The 23,526-nt window shown below is 38.8% G+C and overlaps 1 protein-coding gene across 1 annotated transcript in view; it reads left to right on the plus strand.

Moving 5' to 3' along the window:
- The window catches only part of MCF2L2 (MCF.2 cell line derived transforming sequence-like 2), a 253,980-nt gene that overhangs the window by 85,232 nt on the left and 145,222 nt on the right, over positions 1 to 23,526 (plus strand). The window contains exons 6-7 of the mRNA XM_040621737.1: positions 12,005 to 12,121; positions 16,404 to 16,553. Coding sequence (XP_040477671.1) covers positions 12,005 to 12,121; positions 16,404 to 16,553 — 267 coding nt within the window. The remainder of the gene's footprint in view (positions 1 to 12,004; positions 12,122 to 16,403; positions 16,554 to 23,526) is intronic.

Here is a 23,526-nt window from a genome sequence, read left to right on the forward strand (position 1 = left end):
CAGTTTCATTCTTTTGCATGTAGCTGTCCAGTTTTCCCAGCACCCTTTGTTGAAGAGACTTTTTTCCCTTTGTATATTCTTGCCTTCTTTGTCACGGTTTAATTGACTGTATCATTGTAGGTTTATTTCTGGACTCTCTGTTCTGTTCTATTGCTCTATGTGTCTGTTTTTGTGTCAGTACCATAGTGTTTTGATTACTATAGCTTTGTAGTATATCTGGAAATCTGGGCTTGTGATACCTCTAGCTTTGTTCTTCTTTCTCAAGATCGCTCTGACTATTCAAGGTGTTTTGTGGTTCCATAAAATTTTAGGGTTATTGTTCTAGTTCTGTGAAAAATGTTATTGGTATTTTGATAGGGACTGCATTAACTGTGTGGATTGCTTTGGGTAGCATGGACATTTTAACAATAATTGGTTTTTCCAATCCATGAGCATGGAATATCTTCCCATTCATTTGTGTCACTTTCTTTTTTTTTTTTTAAAGATTTTATTTATTTATTTGACAGAGATAGAGACCGCCAGCGAGAGAGGGAACACAAGCAAGGGGAGTGGGAGAGGAAGAAGCAGGCTCATAGCGGAGGAGCCTGATGTGGGGCTCGACCCCATAACGCCAGGATCACGCCCTGAGCCGAAGGCAGACGCTTAACCGCTGTGCCACCCAGGCGCTCCAACGTTTGTGTCACTTTCAATTTCTTTCATCAGTGTCTTAGTTTTCAGAGTACAGGTCTTTCACCTCCTTGGTTAAGTTTGTTCCTAGGTATTTAATTATTTCTGGTACAATTGTAAATGGGATTGTTTTCTTAGTTTCTTGTTCTGCTACTTCATTAGTAGTATGTAAAAATGCAACAAATTTTGGGTATTGATTTTGTATCCCGTGGCTTTATTGAATCATTTATCAGTTCTAGTAGTTTTTTGGTGGTGACTTTAGGGTTTTCTATATGTAGTATTATGGCATCTGCAAAGTGAAAGTTTTACTTTTTCCTTATGAATTTGGATGTCTTTTATTTCTTTTTGTTGTCCAGTTTCTGTGGGTAAGACTTCCAGTACTATGTTGAATAAAAGTGGTGAGAGTGCCTTGTTCCTAATCTTAGAGGAAAAGCTGTCAGTTTTTCCCTATTGAGTATGATGTTAGCTGTGGGTTTTACATATATGGCCTTTATTATGTTGAGGTATGTTCCCTCTGAACCCACATTGCCAAGAGTTTTTATCAAGAATGGATGTTGTACTTTGTCAAATGCTATCTCTGCATCTATTGAAGTGATCATATGGTTTTTATCTTTTCTCTTATTAATGTGATGTATCATGTTGATTGATTTGTGAATATTGAACTACCCTTGCATCCTCAGAATAAATCCCACTCGATCGTGGGTGAATGACTTTTTAAAATATATTGTTGGATTTAATTTGGTAATATTTTGTTGAGGATTTTTACATCTGTGTTCACCAGAGATATAGGTCTGTAGTTTTTCTTTTTTTTTTTAGTGTCTTTATCTGGTTTTCATATCAGGGTAATGCTGGCCTTATAGAATGAATTTGGAAACTTTCCTTCCTCTTTTGTTTTTTGGAATAGTTTGAGAAGCATAGGTATTACCTCTTTTTTAAGCGTTTGGTGGAATTTACCTGTGAAACCTTCTGGTCCTGGACTTTTGTTTGTTGGGATTCAATTCATTGCTAGTAATTCGTCTATTTAAAATTTCTATTTCTTCCTGATTCAGTTTTGGAAGGTTATATGTTTTTAGAAATTTATCTGTTTTTTTTCTAGGTTGTCCAATTTTTTGGCATGTATTTTTTCATAATATTCTCTTATAATATTCAGTATTTCTGTGGTGTTGGTTGCTGTTTCTCCTCCTTCATTTCTAATTTTATTTATTTGAATCCTCTCTCTCTCTTTCTCTTTTTGATGAGTCTGGCTGAAAGTTCTTTTTAAAGTTTATTTATTTTTTTTAGTTATCTCTACACCCAATGTGTGGCTCAAACTCATGATCCTGAGATCAAGAGTCATGTGTTCTTCTGACTGAGCCAGCCAGGTACCCTGAGTCTGGTAAAAAATTCAACTATTTGGGGGCACCTGGGTGGCTCAGTCAGTTGAGCATCTATCTACCTTCAGCTCAGGTCATGACCCCAGGGTCCTGGTATTGAGTCCCACATCAGGCTCTCTGCTCATTAGGGAGCCTGCTTCTCTCTCCACCCCCCCCCATTCTCTCTCTCTCACAAAAATAAATAAATAAGAATACTTTTTAAAAATTTAACAATTTTGTTTATCTTTTCAAAGAACCACTCCTCATTTCATTATCTCTTTTACTGTTATTTTTTGGTCTCCATTTCATTTATTTTTTTGATTTTTAATTTTATTTAAATTAAATTAATTGACATATAGTGTATTATTATTTTCATAGGTAGAGTTCAGTGATTCACCAGTTGCATATAACACCCAGTACTCATTACAAGTGCCCTCTTTGATGCCCATCACCCAGTTATCTCATCCCTCCACCCACCTCCCCTCCAGCAACCCTCAATTTGTTGCCTATAGTTAAGAGTCTCTTATGGTTTGTCTCCCTCTCTGATTTCATCTTATTTCATTTTTCCCTCCCTTCCCCTATGATCCTCTGTTTTGTTTCTTAAAATCCACATATGAGTGAAATCATATGATAATTGTCTTTTTCTGTTTGACTTATTTCTCTTAGTATAATGCATTCTGGTTCCATCCACATCATTGCAAATGGCAAGATGGCTGAGTAATATTCCATCGTGTATATATATATATATATATATATATATATATATACACACACACACATATACACATACATATATATATATATATATATACACACACACATGCTATATACACACACATGGGTATATGTATATACATATACATACGTACATATACATATATGTATATATATACCTCATCTTCTTTATCCATTCATCTATTGGTGGACATCTGGGTTCTTTCCATAGTTTTGGCTATTGTGGACATTTCTGCTATAAACATTGGGGTGCAGGTGCCCCTTCAGATCACTATGTTTGTATCCTTTGGATAAATCCCTAGTAATGCAATTGCTGGGTTGTAGGGTAGTTCTATTCTTAACTTTTCGAGGAACCTCCTTACTGTTTTCCAGAGTAGTTACACCAGTTTGCATTTCCACCAGCAGTTGTAAGAGGGTTCCCCTTTCTCTGCATCCTCACTAACATTTGTTACTTCCTGAGTTGTTCATTTTAGCCATTCTGACCAGTGTGAAGTGGTATCTCATTGTGGTTTTGATTTGTATTTCCCTGGTGCTCAGTGATGGTGAGCATTTCTTCATGTGTCTATTGGCCATTTGGGTGTGTTCTTTGGAGAAATGTCTGTTCATGTCTTCTGCCTGTTTCTTGACTGGATTATTTGTTTTTTGGCTGTTGAGTTTGATAAGTTCTTTATAGATCTTAGATGCTAGCCCTTTATCTGATAAGACATTTGCAAATATCTTCTCTCATTCTGTAGGTTGTCTTTTGGTTTTGTTGATGGTTTCCTTTGCTGTGCAAAAGCTTTTTATCTTGATGAAGTCCCAATAGTTCGTTTTTGTTTTTGTTTCCCTTGCCTTTGGAGATGTGTCTAGTAAGAAGTTGCTACAGCCGAGGTCAAAGAGGTTTCTGCCTATGTTCTCCTCTAGGACTTTGATAGATTCCTGTCTCACAATTAGGTCTGTCATCCATTTTGAGTTTGTTTTTGTATATGGCATAAGAAAGTGGTCCAATTTCATTCTTCTGCATGTGGCTGTCCAATTTTCTTAACACCATTTGTTGGAGAGACTGTCTTTTTTTCCATTGGATAGTCTTTCCTGCACTGTCAAAGATTAGTTGACCATAGAGTTGAGGGTCCATTTCTGGGTTCTCTATTCTGTTCCATTGATCTATGTGTCTGTTTTTGTGCTAGTACCATACTGTCTTGATGATTACAACTTTGTAATATAGCTTGAACATAGTACTAGGAGTCCTATCCTCAGCAATCAGAAAACAAAAAGAAATAAAAGGTATCCAAATTGGCAAAGAAGAAGTCAAAGTCACTCTTTGCAGATGACATGATTCTCCGTGTGGAAAACCAAAAAGACTCCACCCCCAAATTGGTAGATCTCATAGAGGAATTCAGCAAAGTGGCAGAATATAAAATCAATGCACAGAAATCAGTGGCATTTCTATATACTAACAATGAGATAGAAGAAAGAGAAATTAAGGTATCGATCGCATTTACAGTTGCACCAAAAACCATAGAATACTTAGGAATAAACCTAACCAAAGAGGTAAAGGATCTGTACTCTGAAAACTATAGAAGGAAACTTATGAAGGAAATTGAGGAAGACACAAAGAAATGGAAAAACATTTCATGCTCATGGATTGGAAGAACAGATATTGTTAAAATGTCTATGCTACCCAGAGCAATCTACACATTCAATGCACACAAAATGCCATCAACATTTTTCACACAGCTGGAACAAAGAATCCTAAAATTTATATGGAACCAGAAAAAGACCCGAGTAGCCAAAGGAATGTTGAGAAAGAAAACCAAACCTGGTAGCATCACAGATCTGGACTTCAAGCTATATTACAAAGCTGTCTCCATTTTATTTCTTTCACTCTAGTCATTATTTCCTTTCTTCTGCTGACTCTGGGCTTTGTTCTTTTTCTAGCTCCTTTAGTGTAAGGTTACGTTTGTTTGAGACTTTTCTTGCTTTTTGAGGTAGGCCTGTATTATTATAATTTTCTCTCTTGGAACAGCTTTTACTGCATCCCCAAAATCTGGACTGTTGTGTTTTCATTTTCATTTGTCTCCATGTGTATTTTTTGATTTCTTCTTTGGTTTCTTGGTTGACCCATTTATTGTTCAGTAGCATGTTATTTAGCCTGCATGTATTTGTGTTCTTTTCAAATTTTTTCTTGTGGTTGATTTCTAGTTTCATACCATTATGTTCAGAAAAGATGCATGATATGATTTCAGTCTTTTTGAATTTATTGAGACTTGTTTTGTGGCTAACATGTGATCTATTCTGGAGAGCGTTCTATATGCATTTGTAAAGAATGTATTCTGCTGTTTTAGGATGGAATATTCTGAATATATCTGTTAGATCCATCTGGTCCAATGTGTCATTCAAAGCCACTGTTGCCCTGTCAATTTTCTGTCTGGATGACCTATCCATTGATGTAAGTGGGGTGTTAATGTCCCCTACTATTACTGTGTTACTATTGATTTCTTCCTTCTTGTCTGTTAATAGTTAATTTATATATTTAGGTGCTTCCATGTTGGGTGCACAAAAATTTACAATTGTTATATCCTCTTGTTAGATTGTACACTTTATCATGTAGTGTCCTTCTTTGTCTCTTGTTACAGTCTGTCTTAAAGTTGATTTTGTATGATATAAATAAATATTGGTATCCTAGCTTTCTTTTTGCTTCCATTTGCATGGTAAATGTTCTTCCATTTTCCATTTTCAATCTGCATATGTTTTTAGGTCTGAAATGAGTATCCTATAGGCAGCATATAGATGGGTTTTGCTCTTTTATCCATTCAATCACTCTATGTCTTTTGATTCAAAGTATATTCAAAGTATTATTGATAAATGCATACTGCCATTATGTGTTTTACAGTTGTTTTTGTAGTTCTTCTCTGTTTCTTTCTTCTTCTCTTGCTGTTGTCCCTTGTGGTTTGATGACTTTCTTTATTGATATGCTTGGATTCCTTTCTCTTTATTTTTTTCTATTACAAGTTTGTGTGTGTGTGTGTGTGTGTGTGTGTGTGTGTGTGTGTGGTTACCATTAGGTTCATATGTAATATCTGATGCATAGAGCCATTTATATTAAGTTGTTCATCATTTAAGTTTGAACCCATTCTAAAAGCACTAAATTTTTACTTCTCTACCCTCCATGTTTTATGTATATGATGTCATACTTAACATCCTTTTATTTTGTGAATCCCTTGACTGATTTCTGTAGATATAATTGATTTTACTGCTTTTGTGCTTTAACCTCCGTAATGGTTTTGTAAGTGACTCATCTACTACTTTTTTAAAAAGTTTAAGAATCTCTACACCTAATGTGGGGCTCAAACTCATGACCCCTAGATCAAGAGCTGCATGCTCTTCCAACCAAGCCAGCCAAGTGTCCTTCATCTACTACTTTTATTATGTCTGCATTTACTTATGAAATTTTTTTTATTTCATAATTTTCTTACTCCTTATTATGGCCTTTTCTTTCCAGTCAAAGAATTCCCTTCAATGTTTCTTATAAGGCTGGTTTAGTGGTGATGAATTCCTTTAACTTTTGTTTGTCTGGGAAACTCTTTATCTTTCCTTCTATTATGAATGCTAATCTTGCTGGATATTGTATTCCTGTTTATAGGTTTTTTTTTCTTCAACACTTTGAATATATCATGCCACTGCCTTCTGGCCTGCATAGTTTCTGCTGAAAAACCAGCTGATAGCCTTATGGAGTTTCCTTTTTATGTAACTGTTTTCCTTTCTCTTGCTGCTTTTAAAATTCTCGATCATTACTTTTTCCATTTTAATTACTGTGTATTTTGTCGTGGACCTCCTTGTGTTGATTTACTTGGGGGCTCTCTGTGCCTCTTAGATCTGGATTTCTGTTTCCTCCCTGAGATTTGGGGAGTTTTTAGCTATTATTTCTTCAAATAAATTTTCTGCCTCCTTTTCTCTTTTTTCTCCTTCTGGGATCCCTATAATGCTAATATTATTATGCTTGATGATATCACTGAGTTTTCTTAACCCATTTTCAGCTTTTATTATTCTTTTTCCTTTTTGCCATTGAGCTTGGTTGCTTCCCCTCTCCCCTGCCTTGGGCCTGGCTACCCAGAGCAGAGAGCTTGGTTGCTTTCTATTGCTCTGTATTTCAGATCACTGATCTGTTTTTCTGCCTTCTCTAATTTGCTACTGATACCTCTAGTATATTTTTAATTTCAGTTATTGAGTTCTTCATCTCCAATTGGTTCTTTTTAATATTTTCTCTCTCTTTGTTGAAGGTTTCTGTGAGATCCTCCACTCTTTTCTCAACTCCAGTGAGTATCTTTATGACCATTACTTTGAGTTCTCTATTAGGCATATTACTTGTCTCTTTTATTTAACATTTTAAAAAAGATTTATTTATTTATTTTAGAGAGAGAGAGAGAGAGAGCATGCGCACATGCATGTGAGCAGGATAGGGGCAGAGGGAAAGATGAGAGGGAGAGAATCTTCAAACAGACTCCCCACTGAGCATGAAGCCTGATGTGGGGCTTGATCCCAGGACCTTGAGATCATGACCTGAGCTGAAATCAAGACACTTAACTGACTGAGCCCCCAAATCACCCCCCATTTGACTTTTTAAAGGTGGTTTTGTCCTTTTCTTTCATTTGGGACACACTCCTGTCTCCTTATTTTGTCTAACTCTCTGTGTCTGTTTCTATGTGTTAGGAAAGTCAGCTTCGTCTTCTGCTCTTGGAAGTAGTAGCCTTATGAAGAAGAGGTTCTGTAGTGCCCTGTAGCACAATGACCCCTGTTTACCTGAGCCAGGTGCTTTAGGGATGTCTCCTTTGTGGGTTTTGTGTGTCCCACTGTTGTGGCTGAGCCTCGTTGTCTTCAGTCCAGTTGGCTGCAATGGCTGACTTTGCCTCTTGTGCGTGCACCAGGCAGTTTGTTCCCCATGCTGTTAAAGGGCTGATCTGGGGCCACTGTGGGCTTATAATTAGGTGATGTCAGCAGTCAGACCAGATGCCTACCCTCAGCCCATCTGCCAGGGCTGCAGTGGTACTAAACTGCAGGGTGCTCTCCCATGCTGCCCCCTGAGAGCCTTGTTGGTGGGTGGGGCTGGCAGGTAGATCAGATGTCTGCCCCAGTCCCATCTGTTGGGACTATAGTCACACTGATGTGTGTGGCTATCTTCCTCTCTCCCCAGGGGAGGAATCACTGGGGGTTGCTTGCAGGATGTGTCTTGGCAGGAGCCACTTTGAAGGGAGGCCTGTGGAGTGGGGTGGGGTGGATGAGGTGGATCTGCAGGAGAATGCAGGAGTGGGGTGTGTGGTATTAGCTATGGCAGGATGTTTGAGCTGGTTTCCACAGGTGTCTGGCTATCTAGGTTGGGGTGGGGTTGGGGGCGTTGGCACCTGTTGGGGCTTTGTTCTAGAAGAAATCACCTAAATATCCTTGCCCCTCCAGTGCAGGTTCTGAGATTAGTAAATAAATCTCCTTCCCATATGCCCTTGGTGCATTCAGACTGATGCTTCTATACCGTACCTTGGCTGGGTTGTTTGTTGTGTTGGCTCTTTAAGGATGGGAACTCAGTTTCCTGTCACCCTCTGTCTCTCCCGAGCTAAGCCTGCTGATTTTTAAAGTACCTGGAGTTAAGCCCTACTGATTGTAAAAAGTCACAAAGTTAAGCCCCACTAGTTTTCAAAGCCAAATCTTATGGGACTTGTCTTCCACTGCAGGTTCCCTGTGCCCCGGGTGCCTAGTGTGAGGTCTGCTCCTCACCCTTCTCCATGCTTTTGGTGTCCCTGCTGTTTTTGGTTAAGTCTCTCTGGAAGTTTGGTTCCCAACTGCATCTCTGCCTCTCCTACCTCTTTCTCTGTGGCCTCCTCTCTATTAACTGTGGAAAGTCTGTTCTGCCAGCCTTTGGGTTTTCTGAGCTGCCCTGATGTGGCTGTTATCTAGGTGTGTCTGTGGGCCAAGGTGAGCTCAGAGTCCTCCTACTCCACTTTCTAGAAGTCCTCTTTGCCTGTTTTTGATTGTATGTTTTTTTTCACTGTTGAGTTTTGAGAGTAAATATGAGTCCATTGTCAGATATGTAATTTGCAAATATTTTCTCCTAGTCTATGGGTTGTCTTTTCATCCTCCTAACCATGTCTTTTGCAAAGCAAATGTTTTTCATTTGGATGAAGTCCAGTTTATCAATTCTTCTTTTATGTGTTGTGTTTTTGGTGTTGTATCTCAGAACTCTTTGCCTAACCCAAAGATTTTCTCCTGATTTTTCCTTTATGTTTTCTTCTCCAAGTTTTATGTTTTAGATTTAGATCTCTGATGCATTTTGAGTTGATTTTTATATGAGATGTAAGTTAAGATTCCTTTTTTTGCATATGGATGTCTAGTTGTTTTAGCACCATTTGTTGAATATGGAATTATATCTTCATGGAATTGACTTTTTGCACCTCTTTCAAAAGTCAGGTTCATGTTCGCCAGGGTTCAGGAATGATTGGGGCGGGGGGTGTGTGCCTGTAGAGGATAACACAAGGGAGACTTTTGTAGTGATGAAATAGTTCCGCATCTTGATTGGTGATTACACAAATCTATAGATGTGAGAAAATGATAAAGAACTAAACATACACATTACATCAGTATCAAATTCCTGCCTTTGATTTTGTACTATAATTATGTAAAATGTAACCAGAGAGGGCAGGGACTGGGTGAAAGGTACATGGGACCTCTCTGTACTATCTTTGCAACTTGCATCTGTACTTGTGTAATTATTTCAAAATTACTATAACTACTATAATTATTTTAAAATAAAGAGTTAAAAAAAATCACTTGACCATATTTGTGTGAGTCTATTTCAGGACTCTATTCTGTTCCATTGATCTATTTGGCTGTCCTTTGTTGTTACCAAACTCTTGACTATTGTAGTTTGTAAGTCTTGAAACTTTATTATTTTCAAAATTGTTTTACCTATTCTATTTTGCATTTCTATATAGATTTTAGAGTTAGCTTGAGACTTTCTACAGAGAGTCTGCTGGGATTTTAATTGGGATTGCTTCGATCAATATTTAACAGTACAAAATCCTCTTATATCTTCCTTTTATTCCTAATTTTCATTTTTAGCTTCCAATTTTAAATTTCCCTGAGTCCTCTACAGCTAAAGATGAGAAGACAGAGTCCCAACAAGCATGGAACACATGCTTCTCTCTCCTGTTCAGTTAGGTGGAACAGAAGATGTGCAGCCTGGCAGGATATGTTTTTTCTTTTTATTTTTTTTAAAGATTTTATTTATTTATTTGACAGAGGGAGAGAGAGAGAGAGAGAGCACAAGCAGGGTGAGCAGCAGAGGGAGAGGGAGAAGCAGGATCTCCACTAAGCAGGGAGTCAATGTGGGGCTCGATCCCTGCACTCTGGGATCATGACTTGAGCCAGAGGCAGATGCTTAACCAAATGAGCCACCCAGGAGCCCCAGGATATGTTTTTTAAAACACAAGGCTGTGTGGCAAAGTTACTTCCACCTAATAAGATGTTCCACATTGGCATTAAAAAAACAAAAACAAAAACAAACTGCCAAGTGTTATCATAGCAATTAATATTTCAAAAAGCAAAATATGTTGGCAATTTCTTTTTTTTAAATATATTATAAGTATCACCATGTTTATTAGCTGAGTATTAGCTCTGTATATAATTGGGATTTAAAATTCATGCAAGTACATTGTGTACAACTTTATGCCAATCGTTTTGAAAATTTAATTTCAGTGGATATCTTGTTTTGAGTCCTATAATTTCTAATTTTAGAAAGACTAAAAATCTTTTTGAAACTCCCAAAAATTTTTAGGAGGGAAAGACATAGATGGATTCAGGTTTAGTTTCTTTCCACTTTTTCTCATGTTATGAATGTAATTTTTAAAATTCCCAAACTCCCGGGGTGCCTGGCTGGCTCAGTTGATGGAGCATGCAACTCTTGATCTCAGGGTTGTGGGTTCGGGCCCCACAAAGTAAAGAAAAAATGTAATTAATTAATTAATTTAAAAAAATTCTCAAACTTCTTTTCAGAAGTGAAGGAGAAAGGCAGGGACCTGATAAGGTTAACAGTGATATGTAGTAACCAAATCCCACTAAACCTGAGTTCTTTGAGGTAGGACCTGTTGTGCTGACTATGTTATCCCTCAGATCCTGGCATTTATTAGAAATTCAATACATATTTGTTGAATGAGTACATCAATTTTGTTTTCACCTATAGACTTTGGGCCCTAACTTACATTCTTTCTATTCCAAAGTAGGTTTATCACTTGACTAATACTATGTAATAATAGAAGAAAGCCCCTATTCTTTTTTTTAAGATTTTATTTTTAAGTAATCTCTACACCCAATGTGGGGCTCAAGCTCACAACCCAGAGATCAAGAGTTGCATGTTTCACCAATTGGATCAGACAGGCACCCCAAAATGCCTATGTTCTTATGTCCTCTGACCAAGAGTCAGTTTTCAAAATAATCAACAAGGAGTGAACAAATATAAAGTCATTAAGTTAAAGCCTTACAGGGGGACATGTTTCAGAAGTAGGAGTGAGGGGTCCTTGTTTCTCTTTAGGAGTGAGTAGGGGCTGTGATATAATACCTGGAACAGAGAGCTAGGACCATGACCTGATCAGAGCTGCTGCAGAGGAGCAGAAAGGGACAATTTGGAATGTGTCAGCTCCCTCTAGGTGTGTGGGCATTCATTCATCAGCATGGGTTTGTTCATCAACCAGATTGTTAATTCATAAAAACCCACTCTGTATCACCTCCAAATCTCTTCCATGCAGGATACATTGGGGGCATACCAACATTCCTCATGGGAGTTATCAGTATAGTAGATCTTTTTAATACATACTCCTCAGTATGTCCCCGTATTCTAATTTTATTTTGATATTCACCAGCTTGGGCTTCTCACTGCAGATTTTTAGGTCTCAATATAACACTTGAATTTGGTGGTTGAAGAGTATACTTTAGCTTGGTAACTTTTGACAAAAATCTACCTAAAGTAAGACCCGACTTCTGGGTAGCTTAGAACAGAGTCCCCTGAACCAAGTCACCATTTTGTCACAGGCTGTAGAACCTTTGGTATTCTTTGCTTAAAGGGGGAAAATGTAAAGGGAATATAAAACATTTCTCTGCTGGATATAGTAACTCTTTGTATATGAATTCCTGATCAGGCAAAGTTCAAGTGCTATTTAAATAACAATAGAACCTAGATGAGCTACTATTTAATTATCTGTGAGGAATATATTGATTTTTTTCCTCTATAGATCGTTATGTTAAACTCTGTGTCTGACCTTCATGGCTACATTGACAAAAGCCAACTGACGGAGGACTTAGGGGGAACTTTGGAATACCACCACAGTCAGTGGATAAATCATCGAACTGTGAGTACCAACTTATGTGCCCTTTACATTGTCTCTCCTTGTTTTCCAGAAGACAGAGCAGTTAAAGATCAACTGTTGGGTGGTCATTGCCCATGACCACCTAACAGCAATGACCACCTAACATTGGGAAGGTTGGGTTTTCTAAGCCACAAGTGGGGGAGAAATGGGGTGGAAGGAAAGAGGCTGTGGCTTGTCCTGCTATCCTCCTTTGCCTCACCTCATCATCTGGCATGGGGTTTTGGGGAGACTTGATTTAGAATGAACCTGGGGAGTTTTCAACATACCAGCACCCTGCTCTACCCCAGAGAAATTAATTTTCTTGATCAGGGTTGGGTCTCAGACATTAGCATTCCACACAACTGCCCAGATGATTCTAATGAACGGAAAGATCAAAACCCGCCGAGTCAGAAAGGGCTGCATTTGAATATTGTCACCATTACTTATTGTCTGACCTTGGGTCAGTTATTAAACCTCTTTCAGCTTGTTATCTCCCCTGTTAAAATGGAACTAACAGTGGCTTCCAGCTGGGGGCAATTTTAGACCTTTTTTTGCAGTCATAACTTGAGAGGAGTGTTACTGGCATCTAGTGTGTAGGAGCCAGGGATGCTGCTAAGCAACTTATACACGAGGCAGCCCCCCACAACAAAGAGTGGTCTGGGCCAAAGGTCAATCGTGCCGATGATAAGAAACCTCAGACTAGCAGAAGCTGCCTGAGAGTGTGATGTGAGACGAAGTGATGTAATGTGCGTGAAAGTCCCTGACATATAGTACTTTACTTGACTCACTCATGGTTCTGGTTGTTTTGCTAAACTAGAAGGGTCAATAATATGGAGGAAAAAGTGGGATTGAAACTCAAATAATAAGTGTTTCTGTATAAAGTTGCCATTCCTCTTTCCCCACTTTCAGAGCCCCTAGGCCCTCAAAATGACTAGGTTTTCTGAGCCGAGTCAGAAGCTCCCTTCACCAACCCAGTGACAAGTTGCAGGGTCAGCCCCCCTCTCTCTGTATTGGGTCACTTTGGAAACATGTTGCCCAACATTTACCAATAAACACCTGAATGGTATTTAATTAGGTAGGATAATTCACTCAGAGTGTGAAGCTTTGTGGTTATTTTTTTTTAAAAGGAAATTTAAGAACTAAACAAAAATAAATTTCTAGCAACACAGTGCATTTATTTCAAAGCTACAGATTCTAATCCTTCCGTCACTTCTTTGTATGCTATGTAATTCTAAGGAAGACAGGACCCTTCCCCAAACCTAGAGGAAGACCCACAAACTGGGCATGAACCCTACAAACTTCTCATCAGTTTTACTGCAATAACAGTGACTCCAAGAGAATTCTTGAGAATGAAAAAAGGAATTATTATTATTATTCTCACTAGGTCTAAATAGAAAAGATACGGAGGGAAGCTTATGTAGGATATCACACACAGATAATGTGGTCAGGGTTGTCCTGGGTTGCAGTTTCATTAGACCATATGAAAAGTGGAACTGGAGTGCTTCCAGGCTCTATTTCTTCACTTACTAGGATTTTATTACATTACTTTAATAATCAAAAGAATTTACTGTCCTGCCAGCCTTATTTGGCCTCGCTAGCTCTCCCTTTTGCTCTGACTTCTCTACCAATCCTTTGTTTTATTATGTTATTAATGTTTTTCAAGTTGCCTCAGATCTTTTTTGAAATAACACAAATTTGCAGCAAATGAGTAAAATAAAAAATGAATGTGCCTTGACGTCAAAGACAAGAGTAGTTCTCTGAGAACTTAGAGAGGTAAAGACTGAAGCCATGAACATAGATTACTTAAAGACATGGCATGAGCAGACATGTGCACACACGTTCCCACCCCAGGCCTAGTTCGTATCCATGGTTTCTGTTTATGCATGTGTTAATCATATTATAATGAACTTTAAAAAATACAACTAGTATTAAAACATCAGACATATTCTTTATATTCATACTTTTGCATGTTTTATGTATATATTTTATATACACACATATATAATTAGAACTATAATAACATAATACATATACATATCATGTATATATAATAAATATAAATCCTTTTTTGGTTAACAGCATACTTTCTGGATGTCAGATCTTTGAGACTCATTAGAACTGAAAAGAACCTTAAAGATCACTTATTTCAATTACCTTATTTTACAGATAAGGAAACTGACCTTCAAAGTAAAGAAATGACTTATCCAAGGTTATATGGTTGAGTATTAGCAGAGCCAAGACTAAGGCCAAACCCCTTCTCATCACCCTGTCAGCATCAGGTCCTCTGTACCATTTTCAAGGTGACTGTTTGCTAGTCCGATACCTGGAATCAAGTTCATTTGTTAATAGGACTCTCCATAGGAAACTCCCGGCTTTCATCTCTCTTCAGGTCAGCATCTGCAAGCCTTGCACCTGACTCTCACAGCTGTTACTGTTACTGTTACTACACTTGTAAGGTACTCTTGCTGTGTCCAAGTCCTTTCACATTCGCTATTCCTTTGATCCTCAAAAAACCCTGCAAAAACGGAGCAGCCATTGTTCCCATTTTTCAAATGAAGACACTAGAACTCAGAGCAATACCTGGCTTACTCAAGATCACACAGTTAGACAGCAGAATCTGGACTCTAATTCCAGTCTTAAACTCTCAAAGCCAAGATCTTTAGTTGATCTAATTTTACATCTAGTTCCGTTCAATCTAGTTTTTATTGCCAAGAGGTGGTATAGCATAGCGCTTAAGAGTGCTGGCCCTGGGTTTATTCCCAATTCTGCCACTTTTTTCTTTTTATATGACTTCGGGGAAATTCCTTAACCTTAATATGCCTCAGTTTCCTCATCTATAGAATGTGGTGATAGTAGTAACCTAATTGAGATGTACTACAAGAGGTAGGGCATATAAAGCAAAGTACTCAATCTCATATTTTCTTATTATAAGTCCTCTGATAAATTAGATTTTATGTTATTCATTAGAGGCTATTGGTGAATGAAGTTGGAAGAGTATCTTATACAGATATTAGATTATATAAAAGTAAATACACTTTGATATGCTTGAAAGAAAGATTTTCATAAAAGTTAGTGTTTGTCTGACTTTCCAGGCCAAAAGTACTATGATGTTCAAGACTGCACAAATACTTGTACTAATAGGGGAGATTCCACCTATAGCAATACTTCAAGTATGAAAAGGGTTGATGGTGGGGGCGCCTAGCTGGCCCAGTCGGTAGAGCATGTGACTCTAGATCTCAGGGTTGGCGAGCCCCACACTGGCAGTAGAGTTTACTTTAAAAAATGATTGATGGAGAAAGATTTGGGTTCAGACAGTAGGGAGAGGTATGCCATGATCTGGAAGCCTCTATCACAGCAACCTCAGCTCTGGCCTCCATTACAGAAAAGGACTGCCCCACATCTGGCTCATTCTTTATGATGTGCATTCGGGTTTTCAGAAATGTTCTCTGATGATGCAAGAGCAGAGGTGATTTTTTTCCCAAAAGAAAATTAGGTTGGGCCTCTTTGCCACTACCCGTTATCCATCTAGCAGCTGTTTATGGGCCACCTACTGTGTGATAGGCATAGTACCATTTGCTGGTGGAACAGAGATGAATGTGCTCGCCCTTCGAGGGTAAAATTATCTCAGGAGCAGAGGGAAGTGGGCAAGGTAGAGCCAATATGGCCGACTAGAATGACTTGTGGGATTCTGAAAAGCCACTTGCCTTTAACTAAATCTGCTGATGATGAGCGTCACCTTTTCTAGGTTAGGACATGTGTTTACTGCTAAAATGCACTCTGCTAAATGCAAATATCTCATCTGGGGTATTAGCTGTGAAGTTACTCATCAGTTAGTAAGTATTCATTTAATGGCAGTGTAGACTCCTTAGTGGAAAGTAAATTTTTGCAAAGGAGTGAGAGGCAGAGGTCCCCAACTTCTCATCACATGTGACAAAAGTAACTCTTAGAAAGGTCACTAGTGACCTAATCACTATGTCCATTTTCTCCCTTGGGGTCAAACTTGCCTCCCAAACTTGGTGACATTGGTTGAATCCTGCCTTTTTCCTTCCTTATTGATCAAGTAATATGATCTGTTGGAGCTTCAGTTCCCTCTGCTGTAAAATGGAAATAAAATACCTTCCACTCTGGATTATTGAGATGATAGACAAATGTATAGCACCAGGTATAATGCATGGCCCTTTGCAGGTACTCAGGAAATGGTAACTAGTTCTACTGTCCTTCTATTCAGACAGCATATCGGTGAATGTTAAGCTCTCCTCATTGTTATGATTGTCTGTCCTTCCAGGCCATTGAAAACTTTGCCATGACATTGAAGACCACTGCCAAGATGCTCCAGATGTTTGGGGACTGCCTAGCCACAACAGACATGCCCAGAGGTGTGCTGTCCACTGAAGACCTCCTCATGTCCCACACAAGGCAGCGGGACAAGCTGCAGGTGAGTAGTCAGTGGCCTCTCACAGGCCAGCCTCTTAGAGAGAGCCAGGAGCAGAATTAAAAGTTAGGCCCTCTTTCTCCCCCTTCTCCAGTGACTTGGCAGTGATCAATCATCTTAAACCTTCTAGATAGGCAGTATGTGAAGAGAAAAAAACCTCTTGAGACTGGTCGGTGAATGTAAGAGGATTGTAATTAAGACCTGTGAGAAGCAGCCCCATAAAGGAAGACTCATTCCACCTTTGTGCTCGTAAGAGAGGTGTTTGAGCATCGTTTCAAGGGCAGCACTCCAATGATCTGCTTGGGACAGAACAAGATATAATGGATGGAACTGCAGTGAGGGAAGGAGGGGTGGGAATTGGCTCTTGAGGCAAAAGTTTTCCTGAGGCTGTTGTGAAGTTTTGGGGTGAACTAATAAGCTGACATATTGCTTCACTTTCTCACGGATATATCTTTTTATTTGGGGAGTAATTTGAGAAAGAAGACATGGAAAGTGCTCTGAACTGGGTTTAAGGAGAGGCACCTATTAACTTCATAAAAGCACGTCAGAACCTGCTAAGAATGGAGGTTGGCAGATTCTTTCAAATCATGCAGTAAAGGGAAGTCTTCCTGGGGCTTACATGATGGGCGTCAGCTCTTTTCTAGATCCAGAAGCACAAACGGACCATATCCATTATTTCACAGACGACCAGAACTCCATAGAGCAGCAAACTGAGGATTAGAAGGTGGATACATCTTCGCATTAGATGTATTCTTGCTGCAAAGAGCTTGGCAAGACCTGACCTCTTTAATCTGTGGCCTCCAATTTACAAAAATGCTCTTCTATGTGGTTGATTTGTTCATTTAGTCAACATTTATTGATGACCTACCACTACATGCCAGGAAAACTAATGGAAAAAAAAAGTAAACTCAAGGAACACATAGTTGAGTTAGGGGGGTCTTTGGAGTCTAGTAGTTAAGGCAAATTAATTTTTCCATGTGTCAGGGAGCACTGTTAAATTCTCTTTTTAAGGAGCTTGATAGGCAAAAAGAGTTCAAAATGTACTTTCTACATTATTCTGCATAATTAAAAGATCTGGTTTGAAACTGGGAAAACCTGAAAGCATCCTAGAAATTTTCCAGGGAAATGTCTCTGACGAGCTTGACAAAAACATGTACAACTTAGCACACCCATCTTGTTCCTATGTGTGCTTTTTACACATGGATGGAGACTTAGAGCACATCTTCAGAACAGGTGCATGCAGGTGTCCCAGGCTCTTCTGCATATTGGATTCTTCTCCAAGGACAGCTTCCGTTTCCTGAGGAAAAGTAACTTTGACAGGCTATTGGCCATCTCTCAGTTTACAAACAGTGGCACACATCCTGCTGCCACTAGGACCCTGTCTGCACAAGGAGGAAATTCATGGAAACTCCCATGGACTTCTATAGATTTTCCTAGAAGCTGGTCCCTGAAATCCTCCTGTAGCCTGAGTGCTGACAATAAAATAATGAAATACCCAAAATGATGAAGGGTATTATCTCTTTGTGGGAACAAAAACCTGCTTAAGCTCTGTGGGCCATGTGACAACTGGATAGCTACATGGAAAAGAAGGAAATTGGATGCTTACCTCACATCCTATACAAAAATTAACTCAAAATTGAACAAGGGACTAAATGTAAATCCTAAAACTATAAAACTCTTAGGAGAAAATATGGATGTAAATTTTCATGGCCTTACATCAGGCAGTGGTTTCTTAGATATAATGTCAAAAGCACAAGCACCTAAAGAAAATAAATAAACTGGACATCATCAAAATTAAGAACTTTTGTGCTTCAAAGGACACTTTCAAGGAGGTGAAAAGATGGGGCGCCTGGGTGGCGCAGTCGTTAAGCATCTGCCTTTGGCTCAGGGCGTGATCCTGGCATTATGGGATCGAGCCCCACATCAGGCTCCTCCGCTATGAGCCTGCTTCTTCCTCTCCCACTTCCCCTGCTTGTGTTCCTTCTCTCTCTGGCTGTCTATCTCTGCCAAATAAATAAGTAAAAATCTTAAAAAAAAAAAAAGGTGAAAAGACAACCTGCAGAACTGGAGAAAACGTCTACACATCATGTATCTGATGAGGGTCTAGTATCCAGAATATATAAACAACTCTTATAACTCAACTTTTGTAAAAAGACAACCCAATTGGCAAAGGATTCAAACATATCTTCATAGAAGATATATAAATGGTTATTAAGCACAGTGAAGAAATGTACAATATCATTAGTCATTAGGGAAATGCAAATCACAACCACAGTGATATACCCACTAAAGTGGCTCCAATTAGAAGGATGGACAATAACAACTGTTGGTGAGGATGTGAGGAAATTGGAACCCTCATACATTGCCTGTGAGAATGTAAACTGTCTGGTAGGTCCTTAAAAAATTAAACATAGAGTTATCGTATGACACGGAAATTCTACACTTATGTGTATGCACAAGAAATTTGAAAACATATGTTTCATATAAAAAGTTACACATAAATGTTTGTAGCAGCCTTATTCATAATATCCAAAAAGTGGAAACAACCCACATGTCCATCAGCTGATGAATGGATAAACAAAATGTGGTATATCCATACAATGGAATGTTACTCAGCCGTGGAAAAGAAGTACTGACTGATACATGCTGTAATATGTATGAACTTTGAAATAATTATGCAGAATGAAAGAAGCAGAATGAAAAACCATATATCGTGTGATTCCACTTACATGAAATGTTTCCAGTGTAGGTAGATCTGGAGAGAAGATAGGTAGATAAGTGGTTGCCAGGGGCTGGGAGGAGGGAGAAATGGAGAGTGATGGATAATAGGTATGGGGTTTCTTTTTGACGGTGATAAAAATATTCTGGAGGAGAAAACCATGAAATTGTGTGCACTAAAAAGGTGAATTTTATGGTACTATATGAACTATATCTCAATTTTTTAAAAAAGAAAAAGACCTTTGGGCCTAACACAACAATAAAATAACCGTGAAGCCTATAGAGATATGTGCTTTTCTTACTGTTCATGATGGCCCTGCAGACTTTCTTTCTTAGCAAAACAGCTTGTCCCATCGTCTAATTCCGAGCTGGTGTTGGGAGCAGTTTACAGAGGCAGGCAGTCTCCCTTTTGAATCCCAAAGGAGGTGATTCTCACCTCTTTGCCACTCTTATTTAGGCCAGAGACCCCAAGGTCTTGGCCTTCAGCTCTCAGATGCTTGAGTCAACTGAGACACTTTACCATGTGTTCATTTAAATAGGGTAAGACTCTCATATTTTGTTGTTGTTAAAATAAGAAATCTAACAGAGCCAAAGGCCTTTCTCTCATTATGCAGGAGGAAAGTGCCAGTGGGTCCTTTGATTATGTGATAAAGCACTCTTCTACAAATAGGAATACTATTTAGTATTCAGTATTTGTTCTACTCAGTATTTATTCAATTTTGTATTCAGAGATGACAGTTCTATCAGTATTTCCAGGGTTACAAATAATCAAGAAGATAATTGGTATTGCAAGTTATTTTTTTGTAGGCCATAGAAATAATTTTATAGTCCTAGGAGTTTTTAGAGACCCCTTTGTTTGAACCTACTTGCGGGGAATATAAGTTAGGAATGGATAGACACAGAGGTCTTGATTTTGCACAGGAAGACAAACTTGATATCCTTATGAATGCTTTCAGTGTTAATACCTTAACAAATTAGCATTTTGTACTAATTTAATACCACAGGAAGCTTTCTCTCAAGAGCTGTCAAGGAAAGGGGTGTCTCTTCTCTTTTGGGAACTTCTTTTTTCTCAGTTATGAAGACTTACATTTTAAAGGCTAGATTCTAGAATCCATTAGTCAGCATTATACACAAAAGCAGGCAGAGCTAACTTGTAGTGGTAGAAATAGAGTTAAATAATAAAAATGAAGCGAGGAGTCTAAAACATTGTCATTCATATAGTCTCTGGGCTCTGATTCATCCTTTAACTACCTACTCCACCTCCACCCCCGGCCTATGACACAGGTGAACACAGTACCTGGCATGGAGAGTCATGCTTTATAAATGTATTTTCAGTGAATGAATGAATGAATGAATGAATGTCTAGATTCATGCTTACCCTACCGTTGTCATAGGAAAGAATTCCCCCCAGAAAATTTAAATTCTTTTGAGCCTAAAGCAATCTGCTTGCCCTATTAAGTGGGTCTTCCGAACCAATGGCTTGTTTCCATAATAATGGACCTGTAATGATGAGTACACACTGGGACAACCATACTAGTTGTTAAATATTGATGTTCCTTGAGTGTCCGACTTTACCTCCCTGGCCCATTTCCTAAGACCCATGAGACCTCCTCAGGATTCTGGCCACTAAAGGGGTTAACACATGGACTGCAGTTGGCCTCAGGACCGCTTCAGCATTGCTTCTGACATCTGTGCTGATTGGTCAGTGCCTGCTCTAAACAGTTCTTAAATATTCTGAATTGTTACTACTATGCACAAGGGTAAACTCCACTTTTGGCCTGTGCAACTTATCTTTTCACTTTCCAGGTACTATAGTTCCTCAATCTTTCCCCGTGTATCTATGGCAGATTTTTGTAACCCTGCTGAAGCTGACCACATATGGACTAGTCCCAAAGCAGTACCCAGTCATGATTTTTCCTTGTGTTTTTTTGGTAGTGTGAAGGGGACACACAGTGAATGACACCACTTACTCAGATCTACCTTCCCTCTCTCACACATCTCCTCACACTCTGCAGTTCTTTGGGTATATCTCTCTCCCAAGCTTTCCCTTCTAAAAGTCTTCTTCTGCCCTAGCAATACTCATCTGCCTCTCTGGCCCCTCTACTCTTCCTCCCAACTCTACATCATACACGCACTAAGTATGTATAAAATCTAATAATGGTAATGCCAGAGTCCTGCTGGAATGCTGGAATCTCAAGGACATCTAAGAAATTTAGTGAGAAAAGCCAAGACCCTTTTTTAGAAGGTAGGAAGAGTGCAAGGTAAGAGTACTTACTAATGAGTGCTTCGCCCCTTCCCCTATCGTATCCTATTTGTCCTTATTCATCTGCAGCCTAATTTCTTTTAGACTATTATTAATTCATCCAACCTACAAATATGTAATGAGCATTGGTGAGATAAGAAGAAATGAGGGTTGATACCTGAGAGTGGAAAAAAGGGATGTGTTCAGTTCCCAGGCAGGAGTACCAGCCAAGGGCTTGACTTCGGGGCATTTCCTGGAGTGGACAGAGCCACAGGGGATGTCCAAAAACTTGGGCCAGATCAGAGAAGTCAAATTTATCATCAACCAAATCCAGGGACAAATTTGAGTTTGGGCGTGGACAGTGGAAGCCTGCAAGGAGCTGAATACTGGAGTGAGATGGGAGATAAGGAGCAAAGGCGTGAGGGTGAGCAGGCCAGGACTTGTGTGTGAACAGGGTGGAGAGACCTGAAACTCCTCCCACAGGGAATGAGCTTCATACTGTGTGAAGGCTGGAGGCGGCCAGGCCTAGAGGAGAGATTCAGGGTTCGTGTGCATAGACATTATTGTTTTGTAACTATGGGCCTATTCTAATGCTCAGAGCATACTAACCAGCATTCTGTGTGACCCATGCACCAAACCCCCAGCTCCTAGGAGCAGAATTCCCTGCCAGGCTCCACCCCTTTGGCTTGTTTTGTGGTTCACACTCAGGGCATTGAGAGAGATGACTTGTGCTGTGTGATTAGAGGATTTGAGCTGTTGGATTTGGCAGGAGATAACCTGACATCTCCATTTGCAAATCCCCACATCCCATGTAAAGGGAGCAGGATAGCATTGCCTTGGAAATATGACTCTTTCCATGTCAGACCGAAGTTGCTGACCATCTCCACCAAATTTCAATAATTGAATGAGGCCACACTTGGCAGGCAGATAGAAGGAGAGGCAGGTGTCAACTGAGACCAGATGAAGTTTTTTTCCTGCTCAACTAGCAACTATTACATTATTATTACATGCCAGTTTCTAGCACTAATTATTCAGTATCTGTCATTTTCTTGTTTCTAGTCACTGCCTTGAATTAGAGCCAGATTTTATTAATTTGTTAATAAATTTGAAATTATTATTAAGTGATTAATATAAGTAATTTATAATTAAAATTATTGATTTATTACTTTTGCTTTAAATATATAACAGCAGCTTGAGATACACAGAAAATTTAATAGTTGTTGCTTTGGAGAGGAAAAGTGGATGGGCAGGGAACAAAAGACTTATCTTTTCCAATATATACCCTTTTGTATGTTTTGGATTTTGTATCATGTATATGTATTACCTGTTAGAAATAACTTAATAATCATATGATCCAGTAATACCAGTTCTGGCATTTACCCAAAGAAGACAAAAACGCTAATTTGAAAAAATATATGCACCTCTATGTTTATTGCAGCATTATTTACAATAGCCAAATTATGGAAGTAGCCCAAGTGTCCATTGACAGATGAATGGATAAAGAAGATGTGGTATATATACAATGGAATATTACTCAGCCATAAAAAGGAATAACATGGATGGATCTAGAGGGTATACTGCTCAGGGAAATAACTCAGAGAAAGATAAATATCATATGATTTCACTTAGGTGTGGAATTTAAGAAACGAAACAAAGAAAAAAGACAAACCAAAAAACAGATCTTAACTACAGAGAACAAACAGACGGTTGCCTGAGGGGAGGTGGGTGAGGGGATGGGAGAAATAGGCGATGGGGATCAAGAGTACACTTATCATGCACACTGAGTAATATTTTAGAACTGCTGAATCACTGGATTGTACACCTGAAACTAATGTAACACTTTATGTTAACTACACTGGAATTAAAATGAAAAAACAAAAATAAATGAGTTAATTTTTAAAAGCTGCAGCTTGACTTCTTTAAGCGTTTAATTTCCTAAATGAAAGATACACCTGATCTGCCATTCTCCTCACCACAAATCTACCAAGAATTTGCTAGATTGTTCATTTCTTCTGA

This window comes from Ursus maritimus, unplaced genomic scaffold (genome assembly GCF_017311325.1).
Source record: "Ursus maritimus isolate PB19 unplaced genomic scaffold, ASM1731132v1 scaffold_4, whole genome shotgun sequence".
Classification (NCBI taxonomy): Eukaryota; Metazoa; Chordata; class Mammalia; order Carnivora; family Ursidae; genus Ursus; species Ursus maritimus.